Source organism: Poeciliopsis prolifica, unplaced genomic scaffold (genome assembly GCF_027474105.1).
Source record: "Poeciliopsis prolifica strain line A6 unplaced genomic scaffold, Auburn_PproV2 SCAFFOLD009, whole genome shotgun sequence".
NCBI lineage: Eukaryota > Metazoa > Chordata > Actinopteri > Cyprinodontiformes > Poeciliidae > Poeciliopsis > Poeciliopsis prolifica.
This window is the reverse complement of record NW_026562384.1, coordinates 2,943,640-2,970,700: the sequence shown is the minus strand read 5'-3', so window position 1 is coordinate 2,970,700 and position 27,061 is coordinate 2,943,640. Positions and strand designations below refer to the sequence as shown.

At 42.3% G+C, this 27,061-nt stretch overlaps 1 protein-coding gene across 6 annotated transcripts in view; it reads right to left on the bottom strand.

Moving 5' to 3' along the window:
- psd2 (pleckstrin and Sec7 domain containing 2) overlaps nucleotides 1-27,061 on the bottom strand; it is a 42,132-nt gene that overhangs the window by 11,539 nt on the left and 3,532 nt on the right. For 5 of the 6 annotated variants that reach the window (XR_008606257.1, XM_055034340.1, XM_055034336.1 and 2 more), the window contains 2 exons: nucleotides 14,697-15,160; nucleotides 12,177-12,953 (listed from right to left, as the gene is read on the bottom strand). Coding sequence is in view for 5 of the 6 variants with exons in the window: in XM_055034340.1 (XP_054890315.1) it covers nucleotides 12,177-12,953; nucleotides 14,697-15,160 (1,241 nt within the window). In the remaining variant the exon portion in view is untranslated. Of the gene's footprint in view, nucleotides 1-2,348; nucleotides 2,679-12,176; nucleotides 12,954-14,696; nucleotides 15,161-27,061 lie in introns of those variants that run through there. The other variant, XM_055034341.1, reaches the window with a different exon arrangement.

Below are 27,061 nucleotides of genomic sequence, written 5' to 3'. Positions count from 1 at the left end.
TTTTTAACAGAAAAGAAAAAGGCAAATCTTTTTTGATGTAGAGTTGGAAAAAAGTTAAATCAAGCTAAACTACCTGATACTGGTTTGGTGAGGCAGTTTTATTTATATAGCACATTTTCAGCAGCAAGGCAATTGAAAGTGCTTCACATGAATTAAAATAAAATCAAATAAAACAAGCTAAAAGGAAAGAGCAAAAGAAGAAAAATAATCTAATAATGCTGATCCAAGGTATATAAACTCGATACTCCATTATCAGGGATGCTAGATAAATATAATCTGGTCCAATTTCTTTTCTGGGTTAGAAGAATAGGACTCTCTGCGTAATAATATAAAAAATGTTTGTTTAAATAGTGAGTACTCCAAAGTTTCTAAATATAAGCTAGAGGGTGATCTAAAGTAATGACAGTATTGATCAATCCTGTCCACTGATCCACAGGTCTGTGGTTGTAACAGGATAGAACGTTTAATGATATGTTAAGACACTTGACCTACGACCTTCATGAAGGGCCTGGACATTGATGCAAGGTTTCGCTCGAGTGTTGCTCTTCATCTACCCATTTACTTCTTTGGACTCAAAAAAAAAAAGAAGTTATTTATCGTATCAGCACATCTCCAGGGAACATAAACGGCTGTATTGCGATGAGCCGCCTCACGTAAACTCCTCCACCTTATCGTGGCGAAGCATCAGTCGCACGAACCGTGTCGTGATGGTGGATAGAGGCGGCAGAAATGGAGCGTGAGCTCAGCCTTGGGGACAGGGTGGAGGAATTTCCAGTAAGCTTGAATTAAAAAAAAAAAAAGAAAACTCACTGAAGTCATCTGATTTTTTTTGGGAGGTGGGACTTAATGGGACGCTTCCTGTGATGCTCCCGGTGGAGAAGCTCTAGACACGGGAAGCAGGGTGGAGGCCGACAGAGCGAGTCCCTTCAATCTGCAGCATGAAACCTGCAGGGACTGCTGCTGCTTATCTAGCCTTTAAATTCATATAAACTCCATCTAGAGATACAGAAACACCTTGAACTCATTGGGCCTCGGCTACAGACTCCGATCACTGGAGTAACCACAAACATGATGAAAAGAGGTCACTGCTGAGCCGGCCCTGCTCTCGCTTGTCTGACCATATTAATTCCTAAGCTTCAGAGAGACCTCATAAATCATTCAAAACTGATATCAGTCATGGGGCGAACATGACGCGCGCACACACACACACACACAAAACGATGGCGATTGGACTCAATATTAAAGAATTAGACTCAGATTTCAAGCCCAGATACTTTGAGTTGCCAGAGGCCAAGTGGTACACAGCGACGCCATTAGTACATCTAAAAGCACAATTCTGTACCCCGAGGACAGGCGTACTCATCTACCGCCGCTCAGTCTGCAGTCACGTGTGTGACTGTGTCAGAGTCAGAGAGCATGAAGAGGCACGCCTGTGACTCACATGCTAATCTTTTGCAGAGTACCGCTGGTACCTAGAAAAGCCATGCAAGGTGTGAGTGGGCGTGACTGGGAGGGTGTGTGTGTGAGGAAATAATCCTGAATGATAGGGAATTGGCCGAGTCATGCAATTCAAATGGTTTCCTTTCCCCCCCCCATGAGCAATGATTGATAGGGAAACCAGACGCATTGTGGGAAAAGACAAGCGTGCGTTTGTTACGCAATATGTTGCAGCTTGTAGAAGTGATTGTGTGGAAATGCTGCTGCAATACCAGACCTCAACATTCAAAACATGCAACACCTCCAGACTGATTTACAGAGTTGCTAAGCAGTGTTCACATAAACTGACCTTTGTTCTTTTTCAACTTGCTTCTGATCAAACCTGATGGTGTAGCATTAGATGTGGTGAATTCATAAGAATATCTAAAGTTTAAATACAAACGACTGAATATTTGATCATTTTATGGAACACTTTAGCTCCATTCTTGCTAGTTCAGATTAGTTATACATCTTGGACCAGAGGCTCCAAAAACATGCGATTAGCAATGATTTTTATCAGAATAATTAAATAAAAACCCAACAAATGCAGAGATTTCTGTTTGAAGATTTAGCCTGCAGCTCATCTGAACTTACTTTAGTTAATCTTGAGTGATTTAATAGAGATAAACATGTCATAAACCTGGATAAATAGCTCTACATCAAAATAAATATCAGCTTAGTCATACACCAGGATCATTGTGTTAAAGTCAGAAATGTTTATTCAGAGGTTATTCTGTGATCCCAGTAAAATATCAGCAGAACTACTGACTCATTTCCATTTTTTTTTTTTGGGGGGGGCATCCTATTTTTTCCCCCATGTCGCCTCCCCTCAAACCATAAACCCATCAAACGGATCTTAAGGCGAAACTCACAGGAGCTGCAGCAGGAAGTCAAAGTGAACGTCATATTCCTCCTTCCACATCGCGGGTCCTGGAAGTGAGCGGGGGAAAGCGGCCCCCTCATCCTGCAGCGGCCGGGAAAACGGGCATCGTCGTGCCGGTTTGCGGGCTTTTGACGTCAAGCTGCAAAACGATCCGCTAAGCGCCGACCGGATCCCGATAAAACACAAAACGGAAAAAAATAAAAACGCCGATCAGGATTAGCGCTGGCGGGGGTAGAGGGGGGTGTGAGGTCGGACTGCGGAGGGTTTCCTTGAAGTTTCTTGGTTGGTGTGGACTCTTCACAAAGAAGAGGATGTTGGAGGCGGAGCCGACCGGCTGGACAGACTTTTTCCTGACGGACTGCGCTGTTCCTAGTGGTGGCTTTACAATGGCCCTGTGTGTCCGGGCCAGCGCAACTTCCTCTCCGCTGAAACGTGGAGACTAGAGGCCAGCAGATCAGGTCTGCGTGTCCCGACTTCTGGATGCGGCTTGGCTCTTTCTGCACGACTGGAGGCGCATTTGGATTAAAAAGCTGGATTAATAAAAAATGGGGATGAATAATAACATCCAGTTGCGCCACTACTGCTGACTATTTGATTGCCTTCCTACATGGCCGGATTTAAATTAATAAGGGCCTTTGAGCTGGAGCCAGTTTTGGTATCCCCATCACAAAAACAAAACATTTAAAACATCTAGCAGATGGCTCCATGTTGCCCCCCCCCCCCAAAAAAAAAGATTTTTAAAATATTTGAGCACGTTTATTTTTTTTTAATCCAGCAATACCACATGCGAAATAATCCCTTGACATCAATATGAGGTGCAATGTAAAACATGTACAGTGTAAAACAAAATAAAAATAAATTTGCCACCCCCCCAAAACTCTCTGCCCTGGGCTGTTGTCCCAGTAAGCCCTGCCTTCCTTAACTGCTCCACTCGATTTCAGTCTCTATTCACAGCTCAGTCCATCAACTAGACCTTTACAAAAAGCACAGGCACAATAAAAGACCTTCTCGTTCCATCGGGATGACCAGAAATACAGCCAGAGTAACAGTCGAATGGTTCTGAATCAAAGTGCGTCAGAGCGGTCTGGTTCTGAGCTCTGTCACCTTTTCAGTCCAGGCATGTTTGTCTTAATTTCAACAGAATCAAACAGTCTCGGTATGAAGTGGTGATGATGGACCCAAATTCAGAGCAGACAGAGGCAGCGAGTGGCTGTGAATTATTTAGTGACAAAATGATAAACATGAACTTACAAAACCAAGGCGGTGCAGGGAGCAACAAACAGGGCCTGCCCTCAGACAGAGAGGTGTTTAAATACTGGCAGGGTGGCTGCTGGAGCAACAGACTGGGGCTGATGAGCTAACGGGCTGCAGGTGTGAGAGGACACAGCAAACGCAAAATGTCCAAAGTGTCAATTTTTGGACCTGGATCCTGAATACTAGCTCCTGGCACAAATACTGACTGATGGTGACTTGTCTTACTTTATCAGAGCTTGGAGGAAGCAACAATTGTTATTTTTTGACAACTGGCTGTTTGAATGTCGATCAAGTTCTTGAGGGGACCACTGGCCCAATATTCAAAGACATTTATCTATCACTTTGCCTCACGCTCCATCGTGCTGAACAAAAAATAAAAAAATAAAAGATGGCTTTTTGAGTTGCTCTTAGAGAATGTTTTGATCCCATTATTTATGTCAACACTTTTGGACAAAGCTTTGTGCGAATGTGAATGTAAATCTTACCAAGTATTTTTAGTCTAGTGCAAATATCTTATCACACTCGAAATAAGACGAAACTAAACCATAAGTAATTTTTGAGCAAGATATGAGCTTATTTAAGAAAATAACTCATTTATACTTATGCAAAGGTCCTAGCTCCAGTAGCAGATACATTTACTTGTAACAAGCAAGTTTCCCCTTGTTGTTAGTGAAATCATCTGCAAATGGAACTACAGCTTTTTCATGAATATTAAGGAATTACTGACTTTCTCTTATGTCTTGCTGAAAACGTTCTCATGAGTTAGCTTTGTCTTATTTCAAGTGTACTACGGTATTTGTACCAGAGACTAGACCAAAAATACTTGGTAAGATTTTGTGTTTCCTTGCAGAAGAATGATTTGTTTGGAATAAGTCATTCTGCATTTCTAGTTCAGTCAGAATGACAAACTGAAATCTGCAGCCCTGTCCACATGGAGACACTTCTTAGCTTGAAGTGATGCTAGCACATCGATTCATGGCATCGGAAGTACAAATCCAGTTTAGAGTCTAAACACACAGAAAGCAAACTGCCACCATAAATAAACGAAGCAGGAAAGTTTGTGAAAATAAGATTTCTGTGCGTCTCGAATCGTCCGCCTGCGACCTATAAGGAGCATGTGGAGGTTTTTGCTCTGGTCACAAGTCAGTCTGCCGTGACTCACCGACTCTTTGTCACTCACTGACAATAGACCAGACGGAAGAATTTACACACCTGCCCGACGACAGCTTATTTTCACAGCAGACGGCAGATAGGACTGTTTCCAGTGAAGTCCTATCATATATGGGATTAAATTGATGCTGAAAGAAAAAATTTTTTTAAATGTATTTATTCACTTTTTTTGGGGGGGTCTTTTTGTTGTGATTAAGACTTTTTCTAAAATGTACATTGACATCAGTCATTTACAAGGAGTGAAAAAGGGGTTGATATTTGTTACTAAAACTACAATGTGATGCACTTTTCTTTATGTGAGAGCAATTATATCCATGATCACAGCAACCATGACCACTAACTGCAGATTAAAATCATGTGGTTGTTGCAGATGTGGTCTGCAACAACCCTCAAGTAGGTGGCGTGTGTCAAAGTATGGAATTAGATTTGGGTGATAAATCAAATTTTTGGTTTGTGAGGATTTAATTTCGGAAGGAGAAAAAAAAACATTGGGATTCTTGGTCTTTTTGGGTTTCCGTAGATCAGACTGATGTCAACGCATGCAGGGCTGGCATCTTATTTGACAAGTGTTTTACAGCTTCTGTTTATTTGGACTTTGAATTCAGGTCAACTCAATGATGACTTATAAAGGCCAGACTAAGAGTCTTTCTTAAATTATGCAAAAAGAGTCACAATATTGCAAGAGTACAGTTACAATATTAGGAGAATGAAGAAGTAATTTTGTGAAAAAAATGGAGAATAATAATTATTTAAACTTTTTCCCAGTTTAAGATGTTCTTCTGGTAACATCGTGTCTTTATTCTGTTAATATTATGACAATGTTCTCATAATTAACAGAAAGTGTTGCAGTTTTCACACTCTGACACGCGAAGGTGAATTAGAGGACCACAGAAATGAACTGAATCAAAGGTTACGCACTCTTGTTCAATTTTTTAAAATAAGAAACAAACCAATTTGATATTATCTGAATGAAAAAAATGCAGATTGGGCATCATACAGAAGGGCGGATCTATCTATTTATCTAAGAACGGAAGTTGTTCATTTCTGTTTCTTTAAAACATCCATTCTGCATCACAGGCGATCAGAAGAATCATCGGAGCCAAGTGTTGAGCTTTTTCTGGTATCTGTCATGAAAATCAAAACAACAAAAAAGTTTCACTTTCATAATGACAGAAAGCGCTCCCGTTTACCTGCAAACCTATTTTCCGTCTCGCTCCGTCAGTCTCCCTGTACAGACACAGCAACACCACTTAGCTGCAAACAATGAACAATGGTGACCTCTTTTGGCTGAGTGAGACCAATTATGCTCAGGTGTGGGATTGTGTTTGGCGAAATGCTGAACAGCAGCCTCGTCTGACTCGCAGAGATTAACCTCTGGGAAAACGAAACAAAAAAAAAAAACAGCCACCTTTTTACAGTGAACGGCGTCCCGGGCTGCGGTGGGAAGAACCTCAGCCAGCCCAAACAGTCGCTGCTACAGCAAGAATGTGGGATGTGTCATTAAACACGGAGTCGGGCTATAAATAGAGACCGCTAAATCTGCCAGCGTTGAAATGAGTCCCTTACTGTGTGCGTTGCGGAAAGTGGCTGGAAGGAAATTTAGTGCTGCTGGATGGTTTTGCAAAAAAAAAAAAAAAGTGTGTAGTCATCTTTTTGCATCTTTGTATGTATGTGTGTGTGTGTGTGCGTGTGTATGTGTGTGTGTCTATAGCTGCCGGTGAGAGAGCCAGGAAAAGATAATCTGCAGGATGTTTCAGCTCAGCTATAGAACCATGCTGAGGTTTTTATTTCCTAAGTAATGCCTTGAAAGAGAGAGAGGGGGAGAGAGACATTTCCTATGTGTGTCGTTGAGGAAGCTGCGGGACGTGAGCAAATTAAGCGCAGCCCTTGTTTACGTAAGCGCTGCTGCCGGCCCGGGAGTCTTTTATGCCGATGCGCGTTTCTCACTCCACGTACATGAAAGAGATTAGTCCACACGCCAGAGCTGCTCGTCTGATATGGAAACAACTGCGCCTGGCTTTCATCTGCTTTGCCTGGCGCTCTGATCTGAGGGGCCTCGCGAGGCAGCGGGGAGGAACGCGTGTAGCAACGGAACGCAACGCACGCAAATAACCCACCAGGAACAAACCCAAGAAACGTGGGGAAGACGCATATCTATCTGTGTGCGTGCTAATAGTAACACCTGGAAAGCTTTGTGTTTTAATGTGATGGTAGCTCATCTTGGGGTGTAAATGACTAATGTCAGCAGCAAAGTTCCATATAATTGGAACAAATAAGAAGCCAGGTTAGAATCCTGAAGGCATTCACAAAAGGAAGTGGAGGCGCATTGATAAAAAAAAAAAAAAAAAAAAAAGTATCATCCTTCCCTAACAGTTTCTGCAGCTTCGTCAGTCACATATGTTGTTCCAACTGCTTCATGCTGCATGCTAATGATTTCTTGCAAACACACACTTCAGCTGTTGTGTGATTGATATTCAGTCGGTGTCATGGCACATTCTACCAAATGTCAAATATCCACATCCAGAGATGCATGTCTCCTCAAGGAAACAGCTAATTCATTGCGGCCTGTATTTCTGTGTTTGGCCACCGGCCAGAACAGTGGCTGGTGTTTGTTCGTCACAGTGGCTGACGAGGACAGCCTTTCAGATCTGTTAGTTTTACAGCCTGTTTTTCCTTCTCTCGGGATTTTAAAAGAAAAACTCTACACCATTTATTAATCTATGATGGAGCATTGGGACCACACTGAGATGAAACAAAAAATAAAAATAGTCATAACATTAAGACTGCAAAGTAAAACTATTATGAGAATCACGTTGTAATATTTTGACTTTATTCTTGGATTATTTTAACTTTATTCTTGAACAGGTCTACTCTTCAATGTAATTTAACAACATGAAATTGGGCCTCTGTCTCTTTCTGTAATAGAGGAGCCATCACAATGTGGCTCCTCTATTAACCCTTCAGTAACGTTTTTACCACAGTTTACCTGAGAAGTAGCTCCTGAAAAGTCATGTTTGGAGTTTCCCTCAAATCAAGTGTGCTCACAGGACATCAAGGCGTCCCGATCAGGCGAGACTTTACACACAAAGCGCTTTTTGTGGGGAAAAGCTATCGATGCTGCCACATTCCCACTGTGGAGCATGGCAGTGGGAGCATCATCCTTTGGGAAAGAAAACCTGCTAGAGGTTCTGCAGGTCGACAAGAAATAAAACGCAAACTTATCACCACTTTGACGCTTTTCCACTTCACAACCACGCATTCCTGTTTGCTGACCTATCGCATAAAATCCCAACACAACACGTTGATGTTTGTGGCTCAACATGATAAAAAGGGAAAAAGCTCAAGGGTACGCATATCTTCGCAAAACACCATATCTATTGCTGCACAGCCGCTGTGTCCTGCGGTGAAAAAGACGAGCTGTCTGTGACGCTCCGGGAACCGAGATGTGCGACCGTGGCTCGCCACCGCAAAGAACGGAGGACAGGAAAGCAGGATGAGAAGCAGCAGAAGAAAAACACCGAGAGGGAAAATGGGAAACAGTGGGATGCGATAAACAGAGGAGGATGGTGTGTTTGTGGGCGAGGGGGGGAGGGTGGGTGATTTTAGATGAACCTCGTCACGCCATTTTATCTCACGAGGAAAAATGAATGGAAGGTGAGACTGTCAGCAAAAGCAGGGTGACAGAAAAAGAAGCTCAAAATGTTGCAACAGTGCAAAATAAACATCACTGAGGTCTTATAATGCCCGTTTGCAAGAAAATCCAAGTAAAGAATATTTGTTTAAATACAAAAAACTATGTGGATGGAGATCATAGGCTACGACGATAAACAAGCATTTATGAAAGAATAAGTAAGACTTCGAAATTAAACAACAAAATTTACTTTTAACAGAAAGAGTGTGCTCCAAAAATTGGTTCATAAGGATTGCGATTCTCATTTGCTATGATTCAGAATCAGTATAAAAAGTCAATGATGATATTTGCTTCCATCAGTCCGCTTCCATCCCGGTCCGGTTTTTTTATCAGCAGGCGACGTGAATACAGAGCACTTACCCGACATGGTGAGGAATTTCTTCACCAAATAACCACCAAGACCGTCAAACGGCAAAAAAATTCTGTAGCGCTCTCATCCACAGAAAGGTGGCGCTGTGTCTGTGACTACTTTGTGAAAACACAATGAAGAATGCAGTGAGGGAGTGGGAAAGGCATTTTAATGTCTCTATTTGTCGTCCTGAGGATCCTTTACACACCTATAGATAAAAGCAGGAATCATTATGAATAATCGTTGTGAATCAAAAAATCGGTTTGGAATTGAATCCAATCGTGGTCCCAAACATGGGAATCTAATCATGAGATTAGATTTCCACTCCGAGTTTGGAGTTCATAACGAGGTCAATGCATTGCAGATCCATTGACGAGACAAAGTGCTGTCATGACAACACATTTTACTGAAGGATAAATTGTTCCAGGAATGATTGCAATAAATGATAATATTGGTGTGTTAAGACCATTTTCAAGAAATATATTGATCATGTCGTAATAATGCAAGTTTTCCCTCTCAAAGGCCAATAAACTTTAATTTTCTGCACTGAACTCTGGAAGATATTTTATAAAACCCCAAATGAATAAAACATGATAATGTAACGGAAATAAAAACCACATGCAACCCAAACCATGAATAAAATGAATAAAATTAGGCTTAAAAAAATACTAATCATCACAATGGAAACCATCAAGCTCATTTTAATTGATTATGTGGTTAATTAATTTATTAACGGCTTATTGGGACAAGACTGAGGCACAAATTTCTAATAAATACCACCAACAGCACTAAACCTGACTTACTCAAAAACTGCTAATGCTCCCCATTTAATCCTATACAAGGACCAAAGCAGAACCGGGATCAATGTGCCTGGTGAAAATGGATGCTGTTGAGTGTCTTTAATATTCTCCCTTTCACACTGCCAAACAGATGTATCCACTCCACAGTTAAGTGCACAAATGTCTGGCAAAGCATGGCCAACACACAGAGCAATAATCACATTCGCTCTGAGACCCGCCAGGCAGAGGGGAGGCTGAAGACGATGATGTCATGACACAAACAATAGCTCATTGAGGCTGGCGCTGGTGGCCAGGAAGCGAGGACGTCCTTAAAGAACAACATCTGCGGACCGGATCGGCATGGGGACGAGAGCCTGGGAGCAGAGCAGAGCCGCCGTCTCGAGGCCCGGAGTCGGCCAAAGCCGCCGGGCGAATTCCCACGGTTTGGTGAGCAGATTGTGTCGGAAGGACTGCTTGGCGTTGCGGTCCGTTTGGACCTGCAGGAACCTTGCAGTGCAGGAAAACAGACTTCAGAGACGGTGGAAATGCCAGCTGGGAAGACCTATGGCCTTAAGTTGCAGCGAAGCAGCGAGGTTTTGCTCATATGGTTCTGGTTAGGGCCTCCCCCCGCCCCTGGTGGCTCTGCGCCATCTTCCTAGAGTCTTTTAGGGCTATTAAGGTAATTATATGTAAGGAAGTAATATAAGCTGCTGCTGTATTCCCACAGTCCCATGGGGACTTTGCAAATGATGCTCAGAGTGGATGAGTTTACGATCGCAGAGGAAAATTGTTAAACCAGTTCAAAAGATTTTCTCTCTGTAAGGATCCTCCATCATCCAAGAACACTGTGGTTTAGAGACTTCTGCTTTGTGCTATTAGCTACCATTTCCCTCCAATTCCCAACCCTAACCCTTTTGTATTTGGCTAACCTGCCTTGGTTTTATGTAGTTTGTTTTTGCATCGCTCTTTCTGTGTGTTCCTATACAGCTGGTCTTTATTATTTAACATTCTGACTGACATTTACTCTCTCTGCTGCTCCTTGTCGGGTGCTTCATGTTGTCATCGTCTTTTGTTGCGTTGTGTAGTTTCCTCCGGCATGCTTATGGCTTCCATGTTGGTTCAGCAGATTCTTAGATTAGTGTTTCAGACTCCCTGCCATTGTAGCAGCTTTGGTTTCAATTACGATTTTTAACCGTATCTCTGCATGTCCTGCACGCGAAACTCGCATCCAGAAAATCTTCAGCGATTTAGATTTTTGCAAATGCCCTTCATGAAAAGTGGTTAAATAGGGAGTAAAAAGATGAGCTGATCACCAACTTCTCTCTTTTCAAATGCAAAAAGCCCTTCTTTAGAAAGCTACTTTCAAACCTTAACTATTAAAGTCTTTCACAATTGAGCCAATACACGACTCTCACTTGCCAACAGAAAGCACAGCCGTGAAGACAGAAAGAAGAAGAAAGACTAAACATATTAAGATGTGTGAAGTCGACCTACATTTTCCTTATTTATTGAAAAGAGAACTGCTTTCAGCAGCTCTTTTATCCAAGAGCTGCTTGAAGAAAAGTGAGATTGATCTGTCTGTACTGAAAGGTTAGTTGCTTTTTCAAAAAAAGAAAAAAAGAAGAGCAAATATCCACCTTCAACCCACACATTTTTCTCTCTCTAAGCACCACTTGCAGGGATTCACTTTACTAATGCCACCTGCTGGTTGAGTCAAAGGTTACAACACGTTAATTACACTGTTGTCCGACTCTTTTTTTCTTTGCTGATAGAAACGAAACATATATCACATTAACAGAAAAGAAGGGCGCTACAATCACTTTCTTATGGTCTTAAGATTGTTCTTTTTGTCAAAAAGTAGAAAAATAAAACAGTAACAACACTTTTACACTGAAGACAGAAAACACAACTCATCTTTTCATAGTTTGGAGATTATTAGAGCACTAGAGACTTTTCTACACTTAAAACATCAGCTAAAACCGAGCACAGAGATTAATTTCAATTATGAAGCCTTAGAAAAGGCAAACAATAAATAAAATCTAATGAAGATAAATATATTTTATTAGCACTTCAGTTGCTTGATCCTAATTAAAGTGTGTGCAATCTTTTAGCCCTTTATCCGTAACTTGTCACTTTACTGTTAGTGTTTAGGTCTGCAAAGACAGTCAGTAGTTAGAGTTCCTGTGTATAAAAACGACCTCTGACCTCAGTCTCTTATATGTTCACATGCTGACCATACTATGCTGCCTTTGGGCTTAAAACTGTTTCACCAAAGACGCTCTTTAACTCGTCTTCATCCCTGTTGCTGGTGGAATGAAAAAAAAAACACCTAATAATGAAACAAACGATGCTCAGCCTGGTGGGGGAGCAAGTTAAGCCTGGTGGCCCACCAGGCTGATAATACATTGATATTGATCAAGAGTCTATTGTGTTATATATAAATACTGTTATAGATTTATTGCCCAGCCCTGATTTGCAACAGCCAAATGTAACCTCTTGAATATAACCGGGTACCTTTAGCCTTCTACCTCCACATCTGTAAAAGCGACAGAGAGGAACCTGCCTTGTCCTTACCTGACAGAGCTGACCATGGCTCCAGTGCGCTCCCCGGCTCCCTGGGAGTCTGAGTGGTATCCATTGGGAATAGCCCAGCGTCCGGCCTGGCTCAGCGTGAACTCCGACCTGCTGCCTGGTATGGTCGTCCTTAACGGACTGCCCCCCGCGGGGCCGCCTGCTCCACCTGCACGCGCCGCGCTCTGCCCGGCCGTGTCGTCGCCATCGAGGCCGTCGGCTCCGGGCTCGGCCCCTTCCTGCTCCTGAACTGTGGCCAGCTCCAGCTCCAGGGGCTCGGGCCCCTGCAGCAGGGACCTCTGCTGGATGAGCGGGGTCAGCGGCGCCTCGAAGCTGACGCAGCTGTCCGTCTCGTCCGTGAGCGACAGCACGTCCAGGGAGTCGAGGCTGCTGTAGCACGTACCGCCCCTCAGCAGGGCGGACTCCACAATGCGCTCGAACGTGGAGCTGAAGCCATCTTTGTTGTCCACCACCTTGTTTTTCTCCTTCTGTTCCTCCTCCGACTCTCTCTCTTCTTCTTCTTCTTCTTCTTCGTGGTGCGCATCAACCTGCTCTACGATCTGCTCGAACGCCGAGCTGAAAGTGTCCTGGTTTTCCGTTTCCTCTTTATTTCCCTGGACTCCTTCGTCCTCCTCCTCCACCTCTGTGTCGGCCTGCTCTACAGTCGTCTCAAAGTTGGAGCTGAAAGTGTCCAGGTTGGTACATCCGTCCCTCTCTTCTCCGCCATCCTCCTCGCCGAGCCCGTCCTCGTCATCGTTCCCACTCGTACCGTTTTCAAGCCTGTAAAAAGAAAATCAGAAGTTATCTTGAGACGACCTCTTTTATTCTGACACACTTTCAAACAAATGGATGACAATGATGTCATCCGTCCAAATTAACATCTGATTGGCTACTGCTGTAATTTAAAATAATAATATTCTACTGTGTTGTTCACGAATTGGGCATACAATTTGTTTTATGAAAGATAAATTTACAGTTCTGGCGAGAAGAAGGTCTGTCACATTTTGGCAGATTTTGCTGCAGGATAAGTTGTCCCAGAAGTTATCGCGATAAACAATAATATTATTGTTTTGAGACAATTGATGTAACATGATGGCATAATAATGCATAAACACATTCTCAAAGATCAACAAACTTTCTATTCTAATTCACACTTAATAGGGGAGACATTTTAAATATCCAACATAAATAAACAAAAAAACGTCAAATCAATCATGAAGTCTCTGTAAACAAAATTATCCTGTGAATAACTTTGACAATTTGAATACTTTTTTGTTTATCCTATATTCATTTGGTCTGGATGAGAGAAAATCCTCATGAATAAATTCAAACATTTGTAAATGTTTTGAAGCTAAAAGCTTCAAACGCATCTTTACTACTTCAATATTCAGAGGAAATTTAAACTGATGAGTGCATGTAAACATCTGGCCAGAATTGCACAAAAAAGACACAAAAACAACACAAACACATCTCAACTCTGTGTGCTGTCCTGTTTATTTCCAATTTATTCAACAAAGTATAATTCCTATACCACTTTCTTTCCTCTACAGCTTCCTAATCTTTGTTGTCTTTTTAAGACGATAAGTGGTTATAAGCTGAGTCAGTTTAAAAAAAAAAATTATAATTATATATATATATATATATATATATATATATATATATATATATATATATATATATATATATATATATATATATATATATATATAATATATTTCTCAGCTCAATTGGCTGGAGCTTTTCTGTTAGAAACAGTGAGTGAAGCAATTCAGGTTTATAATGCGTGAGGAAAACACATAGAGAAACCTCTTGAAGAAAAAATGTTTCCAGTAAAAAGGTCAGTCACAAGAGTCTTTCTGAGGAAACAGCAACAATAAAGACGCAGAGTAATCTGATTTCCAGGCATATCAAGCTGTTTTACAGCACAATCGAGTAACTGTGTTACCTTCTGTTGTTATAAAAATTTGATATCTCAAACATGACTATAAAAAGAAATTTCACTTTGTACTTTAGCACCTTGAAATTGGACTTTTGTTTCTTTAAGAGGTTGCTTATCTCTCTGAAACTTCACCTTCAGGAAGTCAAGACAACATGGCTCCTATATGAACACTTTAACAAAGTTTTTAAGAAGTCGCTCTTATAATGAGCTCAGCAGATGCGCCGTACCACCAGGTGCTTGCTAATTGCTGCGGGCTAGTCTGAAGGAGTTGAGTGGAGGAGCTGCTCTGTGAGGTGGAAGCTCAGTTTGGAAACTGCCTCAAAGGCGGGGCAACCTGGTGCTGAGTGGTTGCCATGGAGATTAAATGATTTCTCAAACACGCATGAAAGAATCAAAGCAACACTCCAGATATGTTTCATATTAGGGAATAACGTTATAAGATGATGCAAAGTTCAAAAAAGTTGATTTCACACAATAATGACCCTTTAAATACTTCGTTACATCCACAAATTACAAGTACTTGCTAATAAACTCTAAACATTTAACACCAATTATTCATTAAACACACGGTTTCATTCACTGACCGTTCAGTCGGTTGAGGTTTAGTTCCCTCCGTCTCTGCAGACAGCTGCATGTCTTCATTGTCCCTTTTTTCTTCTTCTTCTTCTTCTTCTTCTTCTTCTTCTCTTTTGCTCCAATGATGCTGTTCTTCAGCTGAACCTTCCTCCTCCTTATTCAACTCCTCTTCCTCTCCCTCATCTTCTCCTTCTGCCCTCCCCTCTCCCTCACTTTGCGCCTCCTCCCCCTCTCTTCTTATGCTCTCCTCTTCTTGTTGCCTCTCCTCTGTACTGTCCCTCTCCACGGCGTCTGGCCTGTCCTCCACCGCCTCGATGTTCGCTTCCCCAGGTGGGTCGGTGGTGGTTGCGGTTGCGTCGGGCTCTGACGTGTTCTCAGGCGGGGTGGGAGAGGGCAGAGCCTGCCCCTCCTGGGTCATGGTGCCCTTCTCAGAGCGGCGCAGCAGTCCACTCCGGCTGCAGATAAAGACCAGCTGGAGCAATAAAGGGAAGAGAGGAGAGAGACGTTAACTGCACTGAAGAGAAAGACGTAAATAAACTACATGTCACTGTTCGGAGCGTTCAGAGGTGATCCATGGAGCTAAAAGAAAGAGAAGCCATTAAGTTTTTCACAAGAAAAGGAAAGTTTTAAAAAATATTTGAAAGTCAAAAAAAAAAGTTTTGAAATCGAAAAATGAAGGTCTGAATCCGAGAAAAAAAAATTAGAAAATGAAAAAAATAGAAGCAGGATAAAGATTTGAAACTGAAAAAACAAACTATTTGAAACTAAAAAAAGGTTTGAAACAAAAAAAGAACATAAAAATGAAAAAGAAAATGTTCAAAACTACTTTACAGATTCAAATTGTCTTTTTTTTCTTGAACAAACTTTATGGCTCCAATTTAGCTCTATAAGGATGACAACAGTTTAACACTTCAGAAAAATATTTCAGCATAAAATACACCGAATGTTGTTGAGTTTTTTATATAACAGACCAACATAAAGTAGTGGATTATTGCAAAGTGGAGGAAAAACTAAAAAAGCTTTTCACATTGCTTTTGACAAATAAAAACCTGTGAAAAGCAGAATCCATTTATATTCAAAACCCTTCAGGCAATACTTTGTAGAACATTTCCCTGCAGCTGTAGATGAAAGTCTTTTGAGGCATCTGTCTACTAGCTTTGTACATTCAGACACTGAATGCGTCCCACTCTTCTTTGAAAAACAACGCAAGCTCCTGTCAGACACGATGCCGAGCATCTGTGAACACTGACTTGCATCTTCTGAAAAACACTGGATTTAAGGCTGGACTTTGGCAGAAACATAAAAACGTGTCTCACACAAATGCCTTTTTAAAAAATTAAAATAAATAAATAAATAGATAAAGGGCACTAATGTCCTAAATTGTTGTCTGAAACCTTGCAGTTAATGTTTAACCAGAGGCAGCGACTGCAGTTTTCTGGCCAATCACTGATTTTTAAAAGGTCTGGCCTTCGACATCCGATTTTGGAAGGTGTCTTTTTTTTTGTCTGAAAAGTTGACAGATAGAGCGACAAAGTTGCTAAGTTGGTAACACTGCGATGATTGTTGTTAAAATTTACGGATGCACCAATCCACTTTTTTTCACATCTGATTCAGATATCTGAGGTTTAGTATCAGCCGATACCGATCAGAAAAACAGCTGACTGGACTTCAAACGCACAGCCAGAAGAATACTAAATTACAAATTTATTTGATAACTCTCATGGGCACTCTTTTAATAGACAGTATATTGCAAAAATAACTTGGGAGAGGTTGAAAGTACCGGTCCTCACAGATAAATGGGCAAATATATTTACTCACAGGACATTTAAAGCACTGCGTACAATTAAAACAAGCAAAAATATCCAGGCGGAGATAACTTAGGTCATAATGCGTTAACTTCTTCAGTTTAAAACATTGAATTAGACTCTACAGATCTAAATAACGGTCACAGATACCTAATCTAGATTTGTATCGGATCGATTTCTCCTACACTTGATACTGTTTTTGGTATTCAGCATGTCTCTAGAAACAAACAATATGTTGTGAAGACTTCTGGTGGGTGTTTTTTTTATTTCTGTAAAGACGAAGAGCATGCAGTCTGAGCTTTGACTGAACAGTGTGTTTGTAATTACAACAGTTCGCTGACAGTCTGAAATAGAGCCGCGAAGCAACTCTATCTGCCTGATCCTCTGTCATCTCTGCTGACTCATCTGCAGCGAGGGACTCTGAGCAGAACTGCAGTGAAATATTCACTGCCAATCCGAGCCTTTTTTCCTGGCTGCATGCAGACGCAGGTAGGGATCTGGTACGTCGGGAACGAACTCTCCCAATCCGCCAACAAATCGCTGCGGCCTCTCAGGAGCATTTCAAACATTTCCGAGTCCAAAACATGCAGCGGTGGGATACGCCGGGACTCGGATGTGAACCGGTTTCGCTTCTCTGATCCTGCAAATGCTTAGAATGCGAGGTCGCCAACGGCACCCACTAAATGTTTCATCAGAGTTGCAAAGTGACGATGCAAATTATGCAGAAGCCTGGAATAATTTAACAAATCGGTCCCCTCATTTCGAGGGGAACGTTTCGTTTTCTCAGGAGTCGATGAAAAAACACGGATGAGCTACAGAATAAAGATATCACACTTACGAGCTTTTATGTCTTGCTAATGTGTCCTCTAATCCCCTCTCTCAAACTGATGATGCTGCTCTGATCTCAAAGGACACTCTGGCAGATTGCTCAAACAAATTCTTCCTGAATCCATAATCAGCGATTAGCCTCCTCCTTTTATTTATTTATTTATTTCGCAACCAGATGCTTTTAGTGGACGCCATCTGCAGAAGCATCACTCGTTTTCAAGTCACACTTTGCCGTTCCTAACTGCATTTTCACAGTGAGAAAAGTTCCTCTCATCGTAATGAGTCTAAAAGTGTCTCTGGCACTAAATCATTAATGGATTAGTTTCTTCTGACTGTCTTCAAAAGCTCCATTAGGATGAGCTCAGCATAATCCCAACCTCAAGTTCTCAGAGTTCAAAAGACGTCCCCAACGTGGCTTCGCTGCATGTGAACCAGGGCTGGACATTTATCGCATCGTTTATCATTTATCGCGATAAAATTCAAGGATTTTGATTTATTGTAGTCACAATAAGTTCCAATTAAGGATTTTAAAACCTCCTTATTGCTGGGTTTGATAGATTTACTATTTTCTTCACTGTTAGATGAGTGAAAGCATCAATAAATGCCAATAAATTTAAAGAGCGATATAAATCACTCTTCTTCATGAGGCTGGTGTCTTAAAGAAGCACATCCTAAATGTTTTTCAACAGCAGTGTTGAAGTGATACACAGTTACCTAAAAAGGATGTAATAAATAGTACTTGTCCTCACTTTTATTTTTATCGCAATAGTGGCAAAATATTGCGATAAAACTTCAAGTCGTATCGCCCGGCCCCATTATGACCCACTTCTACCCAAACATCGGCAACCTGCATCCATTTCTGCTGCTTTTGAAGGAGGAATATCAAGACGCAGTCAAATGGACTCCCACTTATGCGCAAGTGGAGCAGTGACACGTCGCAATAAATGGAAACAGTGAACTGGTTATGAAACCAGACACGGTAAGTGGGAATTCTCCGTCTCCGTCTCTCTCCCCCTCTTTGAGTCTCCTGTGTCCTGTTTTTCTCCCACTCTGCCCTCTTCATCTGTTTCACATTAGGTTTGCTGCTATCTCACACAGCCTAACTCCGCTTTCTCTCATCTCCATCTCAGCCTCTCATTTAGCTCTAATTGAGCTAAATGGGACTTATCCGACGGGGTGGGAAGAAAAAGAAAAGAAAACAAAGAGAGAGAGAAAGGCTGTGGAAGTGAGAGGAAGTACAAAATCTGGCTGCAGAAATGAGAGCGAGAGCGCAGATGTGCGCAGGCATCCCGCATGGACGGAAGTAGAAAACGCAGCCAGAGATGGCGAGAGAGAGTGTGTGTGTGGGTGTTGTTGCATCTTTGTGTGCCAGACAGGAAGGACTTTGTGCCTTCTACTTTTGTCAGCCAAACGCCAAGGCTCTTAAGCCTTATCAATTTCCTTTAATTGGAATCAGACCACCTGCCAATCATGTGGACGACACACCACCACAACATATAAAACCCGCTGCAGCACAAAAGGCCCAAACTGCCATCAATTTAGCTTTTCCTGAAACAGAAACACACAGAGAAAGAGAGAGAGAGGTGCACACTACTCCAAGAATAGACCCAGACACACACACACACACACACACACTCACACACACACACACACCGTGCTCTAATTTATTGATCTGTGAGACGGCGTGCCGCAGTCCACTGAGAACCCCCGCTGATGAGCATGACTGGTCTCTACAGGCAGCAGCAGAAAGGCAACGCTACAGAAGTAATGAAACTGGAAGCTTTTGGAAACCAGAGCAGCTCGGGGGAAAATCTCAGAGCTCATCTGGAAGAGTTTCAGAGTTTATTTCATCTAATGTCAATTTAAGCACAATGGCCATTACAAAGCAAGACAAAAAAAAGCCAAAAAAAAAACATTGAGGAGCAAATCTCCCTCTTTTCACAGAAAGATGTGAAAGTGTTCAAATATTTAGACTAAAGTGACATAATATTGGTCATTTTGATTTGGATAAAACATAAGAGGGTCTTAGTGTTTATAGTGCATGAAAGAAAAACGTGTTTCGATCATTTTGTACCATAACAACCAGGTGGATATCTCACACCTGCTTTGATTAATCTTCCATATTAAATGATTTTCTACAATCGACACACAGTCTTCTGTAACTCTATGTGGTTATGTGACTCCAATAAATAATATTCCATTAGGGTCATAATTTGTCGAGCTAGAAGGTGATTAGAAACAAAATAAATAAAAATACAGCGCAATGAAGTTTTCAGATAATAACCCAGGATTTTGTAAACTGTCACGCAGGGTTTGATGATTTAAGAGACCATCTATGTCCGATATTTATGGAAATACTCAAAAACAACAAGCTATTAATCAATTAATCACATCATAAATTAAAATCAGTTGATAATTTCCATTCTTGCCATTATTATTTTTTGAAAGAAAATTTTGCTTACTGAGCCATCACAACACATTTTATGTGGTTCCTGTGTGTGTGGTTTTCATTTACTTTTAATTTCTTTTTTTTGTTGTTGTGTTTATTTTGAATATTTACAATATATTTTGGTTCCTGGGTTAAGTATTTCTTATAAAATTTAATTTTATTAGTCTTTGAGAGAGCAAACTTGAATTATTACCAATACAGTATTTGAAATTGTTCTTGAAACAACAATATTGTCATTTACTGCAATAATTTCTGGGACAATTTTGTTATCAGCAATAACAAAGAATAAACTCCTATGTCATTGTTTAAGTACTTGGTTATGTGAGTGGTACGAGTAGAAAATAAATAAAAAGAGAATAAATTACTGACGCGCGGTGAGGTTCATAGCTGGCGAGGCATTGATTTAATCATAATCATATTTTCAATTATAGACCTCCTGCATGTTATTGTTTACATGAGGAAATTTTACGCATGCGGGCAAAGCTGGAGGGCAAACATGCTATTCCTTTACATGTCATGCAGAGCCGCGCTGCCATTACCTCAATAAAACTTAGACTTGTAGATGTTATTAATTTCTAGCTCCATCCATGGCTAGCTCCATGACTAGGCTCCATGGCTAGCTCCATGCCTAGGCTCCATGGCTAGCTCCATGGCTAGGCTCCATGGCTAGGCTCCATGGCTAGGCTCCATGGCTAGCTCCATGGCTAGGCTCCATGGCTAGCTCCATGGCTAGGCTCCATGGCTAGCTCCATGCCTAGGCTCCATGACTAGCTCCATGCCTAGGCTCCATGGCTAGCTCCATGCCTAGGCTCCATGGCTAGCTCCATGGCTAGCTCCATGGCTAGCTCCATGCCTAGGCTCCATGGCTAGCTCCATGGCTAGCTCCATGGCTAGCTCCATGGCTAGGCTCCATGGCTAGCTCCATGGCTAGGCTCCATGGCTAGCTCCATGGCTAGGCTCCATGGCTAGCTCCATGCCTAGGCTCCATGGCTAGGCTCCATGGCTAGTTCCATGGCTAGGCTCCATGGCTAGGCTCCATGACTAGCTCCATGGCTAGGCTCCATGACTAGGCTCCATGGCTAGCTCCATGCCTAGACTCCATGGCTAGGCTCCATGGCTAGTTCCATGGCTAGCTCCATGGCTAGCTCCATGGCTAGCTCCATGGCTAGGCTCCATGGCTAGCTCCATGGCTAGGTTCCATGGCTAGCTCCATGGCTAGCTCCATGCCTAGGCTCCATGGCTAGGCTCCATGGCTAGTTCCATGGCTAGGCTCCATGGCTAGGCTCCATCGCTAGTTCCATGGCTAGGCTCCATGGCTAGGCTCCATGGCTAGCTTCGTGGCTAGCTCCATGTCTAGGCTCCATGGCTAGCTCCATGGGTAGGCTCCATGGCTAGGCTCCATGGCTAGCTCCGTGGCTAGCTCCATGCCTAGGCTCCATGGCTAGCTCCATGCCTAGGCTCCATGGCTAGCTCCATGCCTAGGCTCCATGGCTAGCTCCATGGCTAGCTCCATGACTAGGCTCCATGGCTAGCTCCATGGCTAGGCTCCATGACTAGGCTCCATGGCTAGCTCCATGCCTAGACTCCATGGCTAGGCTCCATGGCTAGTTCCATGGCTAGCTCCATGGCTAGCTCCATGGCTAGCTCCATGGCTAGGCTCCATGGCTAGCTCCATGGCTAGGTTCCATGGCTAGCTCCATGGCTAGCTCCATGCCTAGGCTCCATGGCTAGGCTCCATGGCTAGTTCCATGGCTAGGCTCCATGGCTAGGCTCCATGGCTAGTTCCATGGCTAGGCTCCATGGCTAGGCTCCATGGCTAGCTTCGTGGCTAGCTCCATGTCTAGGCTCCATGGCTAGCTCCATGGCTAGGCTCCATGGCTAGCTTCGTGGCTAGCTCCATGCCTAGGCTCCATGGCTAGCTCCATGGCTAGGCTCCATAGCTAGGCTCCATGGCTAGCTCCATGGCTAGGCTCCATAGCTAGGCTCCATGGCTAGTTCCATGGCTAGGCTCCATGGCTAGGCTCCATGACTAGCTCCATGGCTAGGCTCCATGACTAGGCTCCATGGCTAGCTCCATGCCTAGACTCCATGGCTAGGCTCCATGGCTAGTTCCATGGCTAGCTCCATGGCTAGCTCCATGGCTAGCTCCATGGCTAGGCTCCATGGCTAGCTCCATGGCTAGGTTCCATGGCTAGCTCCATGGCTAGCTCCATGCCTAGGCTCCATGGCTAGGCTCCATGGCTAGTTCCATGGCTAGGCTCCATGGCTAGGCTCCATCGCTAGTTCCATGGCTAGGCTCCATGGCTAGGCTCCATGGCTAGCTTCGTGGCTAGCTCCATGTCTAGGCTCCATGGCTAGCTCCATGGGTAGGCTCCATGGCTAGGCTCCATGGCTAGCTCCGTGGCTAGCTCCATGCCTAGGCTCCATGGCTAGCTCCATGCCTAGGCTCCATGGCTAGCTCCATGCCTAGGCTCCATGGCTAGCTCCATGGCTAACTCCATGACTAGGCTCCATGGCTAGCTCCATGGCTAGGCTCCATGACTAGGCTCCATGGCTAGCTCCATGCCTAGACTCCATGGCTAGGCTCCATGGCTAGTTCCATGGCTAGCTCCATGGCTAGCTCCATGGCTAGCTCCATGGCTAGGCTCCATGGCTAGCTCCATGGCTAGGTTCCATGGCTAGCTCCATGGCTAGCTCCATGCCTAGGCTCCATGGCTAGGCTCCATGGCTAGCTCCATGCCTAGGCTCCATGGCTAGGCTCCTTGGCTAGTTCCATGGCTAGGCTCCATGGCTAGGCTCCATGGCTAGCTTCGTGGCTAGCTCCATGCCTAGGCTCCATGGCTAGCTCCATGGCTAGGCTCCATGGCTAGGCTCCATGGCTAGCTCCGTGGCTAGCTCCATGCCTAGGCTCCATGGCTAGCTCCATGCCTAGGCTCCATGGCTAGCTCCATGCCTAGGCTCCATGGCTAGCTCCATGGCTAGCTCCATGCCTAGGCTCTATGGCTAGCTCCATGCCTAGGTTCCATGGCTAGCTCCATGGCTAGCTCCATGACTAGGCTCCATGGCTAGCTCCATTGTTTCTTACTCTGCAGTCGTGGAGTCTCAATGTCTGGGATCCTGAGCGCCCCCTGCCATGAGGCAGGAAAACTGCCTGCATCACCTCCAGTCTGATCTCTGCTGGTTCTTTTTGCTCCTCAGCAAACGAATCACGTTACACACAGTTGATGACAAAAAACACTGTACATCATGTACATAAGCTAAATTATGGAGAACCAGTTCATATATTAAATGTTTTGTACCATTTCATTGGCGACGTACAGACAGGAGGAGCATGCTCTCATAGAGTGGCAGCCAGTTAGCGAGATGTTGATCAGTCCCAGGTGAGTCTCAGCTCACTGCTGCCTCACCGGCTTCACTTCACAGCATTTGAATAGGAAAATGGGAAAATTCAGTGATTTTGAAGAAAAAATAATAATCTGAATTGGTTAAGCTAAATAAAAAATAAATACTTTACAGCACAAACCACAGGGTGAAAAAAGCAATATAAATTATTTTATTATTATGTTTTTCCATCATGACAGGTGAGAATCTGCCTCACTTGCCTCCCCTGACCAAACGTCACTGGAATAAACAATATTGTACACTGACAATATCAGGGCACCAATTATTGAGAAAAAGGGTCAAATTGATCTAGAGTCTAACAAAGCTAACACTACGGATTGATGTAAAGAAGATCTAATTCAACATTATTTTCACTTTGTCCAAAATATAACATCCATATGGTCACAGCTCCCCTGAAATAACAAACCAGTTCTGTTTCATTTGTTCAAAGTGGTAAATATTTCACTTTATACTGTTTTGCTAAACTAGTTTTCAAATCTTCTCGTCATCACCACAATACATGATTTCTATTACAAGTGTTAGCATTATTTTAAATGTTCAGGTTTGTGTATTGTGTAGGACCAAAGTGAGACAGTATTCTGACTGAACAGGGTTGGAATATTGATTGTGAATTTAAAATATCTGGTAATACCTAATTTCCTGATTTCCAATCAGACATCTCCATATCTGTATGTGCAATAAGGAATGCATTGGACACCATAATGGCTTCTAATATCTTTAAATAGCATTCATTCACTCATTATTTGGACATTTGGAAGGACTTTCACTGCCTTTAACCCACTTGCGATGTTTGATGTAGTAACTAAGACGCTAGAAGTCGTAATGAGGTCGGCATGATGTGCAGAACACAGTTTGTTAGATTGAAGACTTGAGTGTGTGACCAGGTGGCCAGCAGCACCACAGGGCTCTGTACTCTCAAGACCCAGCCATTCTGAATCTAGATCAGATTTCACCAATAAAGCTAGTGTGTAATTTTAATTTGAGCTGAATGGAGAACGTGGATCCGGTTGAACGAATGAACCCATTCCTTATAAAAAGTCACTATATTACAAAATGATCCCACGGTTCAAGACAGATGCTGCTGATGTCAGTCACACGACTCCATGATTATGAAGTGTGATTCCTGGAAATGCAACAATACTTCATCTAATGAGGGTAACTCCAAAAAGAAAGCACGCCATTCCCAGATGAAAAACAGACGATAAAAGACCATCTTCTGTGTAACTGTTCAGGAATTTTCCTCTTAATATTTATTATACCAATAAAAAGAACGAGTTTATAGTGCCTCTAAGCAGGGCACTGTGGGGAGTTCGCTGCAGTCAGATGTTACTGGCTGTCAGGTGATGCAGTAGATGCGGATTATTATGGATTCCCAGAGAGTTTAGCAAATGAGACAAACAGGATAAAATCCAGAAGCAGCAAAATTGACACAATGCAAAATGTTACAGGAAATTACAACCTAAATATGGTGTTTGATAAAATTGTGTTTTGCTCCAAAAAGACTTAATCTCCTTAATCCTTAATCTCTATCTATCTATCTATCTATCTATCTATCTATCTATCTATCTATCTATCTATCTATCTATCTATCTATCTATCTATCTATCTATCTATCTATCTATCTATCTATCTATCTATCTATCTATCTATCTATCTATCTATCTATCTATCTATATCTATCTATCTATCTATCTATCTATCTATCTATCTATCTATCTATCTATCTATCCATCCATCCATCCATCCATCCATCCATCCATCCATCCATCCATCCATCCATCCATCCATCCATCCATCCATCCATCCATCCATCCATCCATCCATCCATCTATCTATCTATCTATCTATCCTAGTTTTACTAAACATCATTGTAGTATCTCTTCGTGGGTGTACGTGTTGGCCACCAATTGACCACATTCAACCTGTCTGACCTCATTACAGTCCGAGTGCTGCCCACAGTCAGTCCAAACACAAACGTTTGTCTGTAGTTCTTTTGTTTCTGCTGTGTGACTCACTGAGTTTCTTTCTAAATGGCAGCAAAAACTAAAGGTGCGATGAACACTACGCCGGTGCTTCAGTGCACTCACCAACATCGAGATGATTACGCCATTTTTATATACATTTTTAAAAACGTATTTCATAGCCGACAAACGTAAAACAATGACAAGTGGCCACTTGGTTTTGGTGGGGAAATTAAAAATGTAGGCAACCACAGTGAATGTCTAATGGGTCAAGAGTCGCCACTAATATTACAACAGCCATTGTAAATCCAAAGACCCACCAGGATGATACTCTAAATACTTTCTATTAGGAAGTAATTAGCTGTCAAAATTCATTTATGAAGCTGCCAGGTGACATGACTGGTAATATAAGATCTGCATATTAAAGACGCCAAAGGAAAACCTCCAATGTGCTTCCCTTTTTTGTATCTCTCCACACTGGAGGGATACAAAAAGATAATTCACGCCCCTTTGAGTTTTTCACATTTTGTTGTGTTACAGCTAAAAATAATGTGTTCTGTGTTTTGGGGGATTTTGGGTTTTAAAATAGAGGAAATAAAAAGATACATAGGTGTCCACATTTCTGACAAGAAAAATCTGACAGCTGTGTGGTTTTCATTCCTATCCGACTCCTCTGAGTTAAGACCTTGCAAAAACACGTTTCACTGCAATCGCAGCTGTGAGTCTTTAGGGGTCTGAATCTACCAGCTTTTTGCATCGAGACACGGACGTTTAGCTCAAGACTGGGACCGCAGGACAATAGGAACACATATGATAAGCCGTTTCTGATTAATGCTACTACTTGGAAGGCTTGCAATTCTGCCATAATCTTTCCATTTCAGGATAATGGATTGAACCAACCTCTGTGAGTTTATGTGTTTTATAAACATAAACTTGCTTTAAACTTCTCCACAACTTTCTGCCTGGGATGTCTGCTGTGTTCCTTGGTCTTCATGATGCCATTTGTTCTCTAATGAAATACCTCTGAGGAATTAACAGAACAATCGAATTTATGCTCAGATTCAATTACAGAAAAGGAGCGCTGTTATATGGCTGCTGTAATTATTTTCTCAATTTTAATTAGAAAAAAGTCAGAACAGCACATGTAAGAACTTCGTTTTTTAAAAGAAAAGTCCTCTTTATGTCACAAAAGGCACAGATTGTTACTGTTCAATAATCTGTGCTTGTATGCATAATCTAATAGAATATCTGGATATTCAACTGATTTCTTCATGTATTGGTTTGAGGTTCTCAGCCATTATGGATGAAACTTGACAAATTTTTCAATCGGAGTTAAAAATAAACTTGTGATGGTTTAAAACTTTTGCACGTTACCACTATCAATCTTTCAAAGCTGTTCGAACCAACTGGCTGTCAAAACTGAAGGGCAGAGTTACAAACTACACCACCAGGTGTTTCTTAAGCAGCACTGGTGGTTAATTATTGTTTAGTGGCAATACTTATTAAACACCAGGTGGCGCTTTTTAAGCACATTTATTAGCCAGGTAGTGGCTCTAATTTCATGCCTGGTAGTGCTTTTGAGGGCATTTATCATTAGATGATGATGGAAAACAAGCAATCTCCAAACTGGCTTCCTGTAAACATCTCATCTCAAGTTATCGCTGTACATAAATGCAAGCTATGCTTTTCAGATATGTTTGTGAAAAATATATATATTCACAGGTATGTATCCTTTTCCTCTCACTTGGCAGATACACTCAACTTTCTGATAGTCTTACACATCATTTTTCAATGAATAATTGACTCCCACTCATCTTTCATTGATTCCTACAGCCTAACTCTGACCCTCACCCCACACCGAACCCACAATAGCACATGAAGAGCAGCAGGTTTTCGTAATGTAGTATTTGTTGTAAAAATGGGCCGAA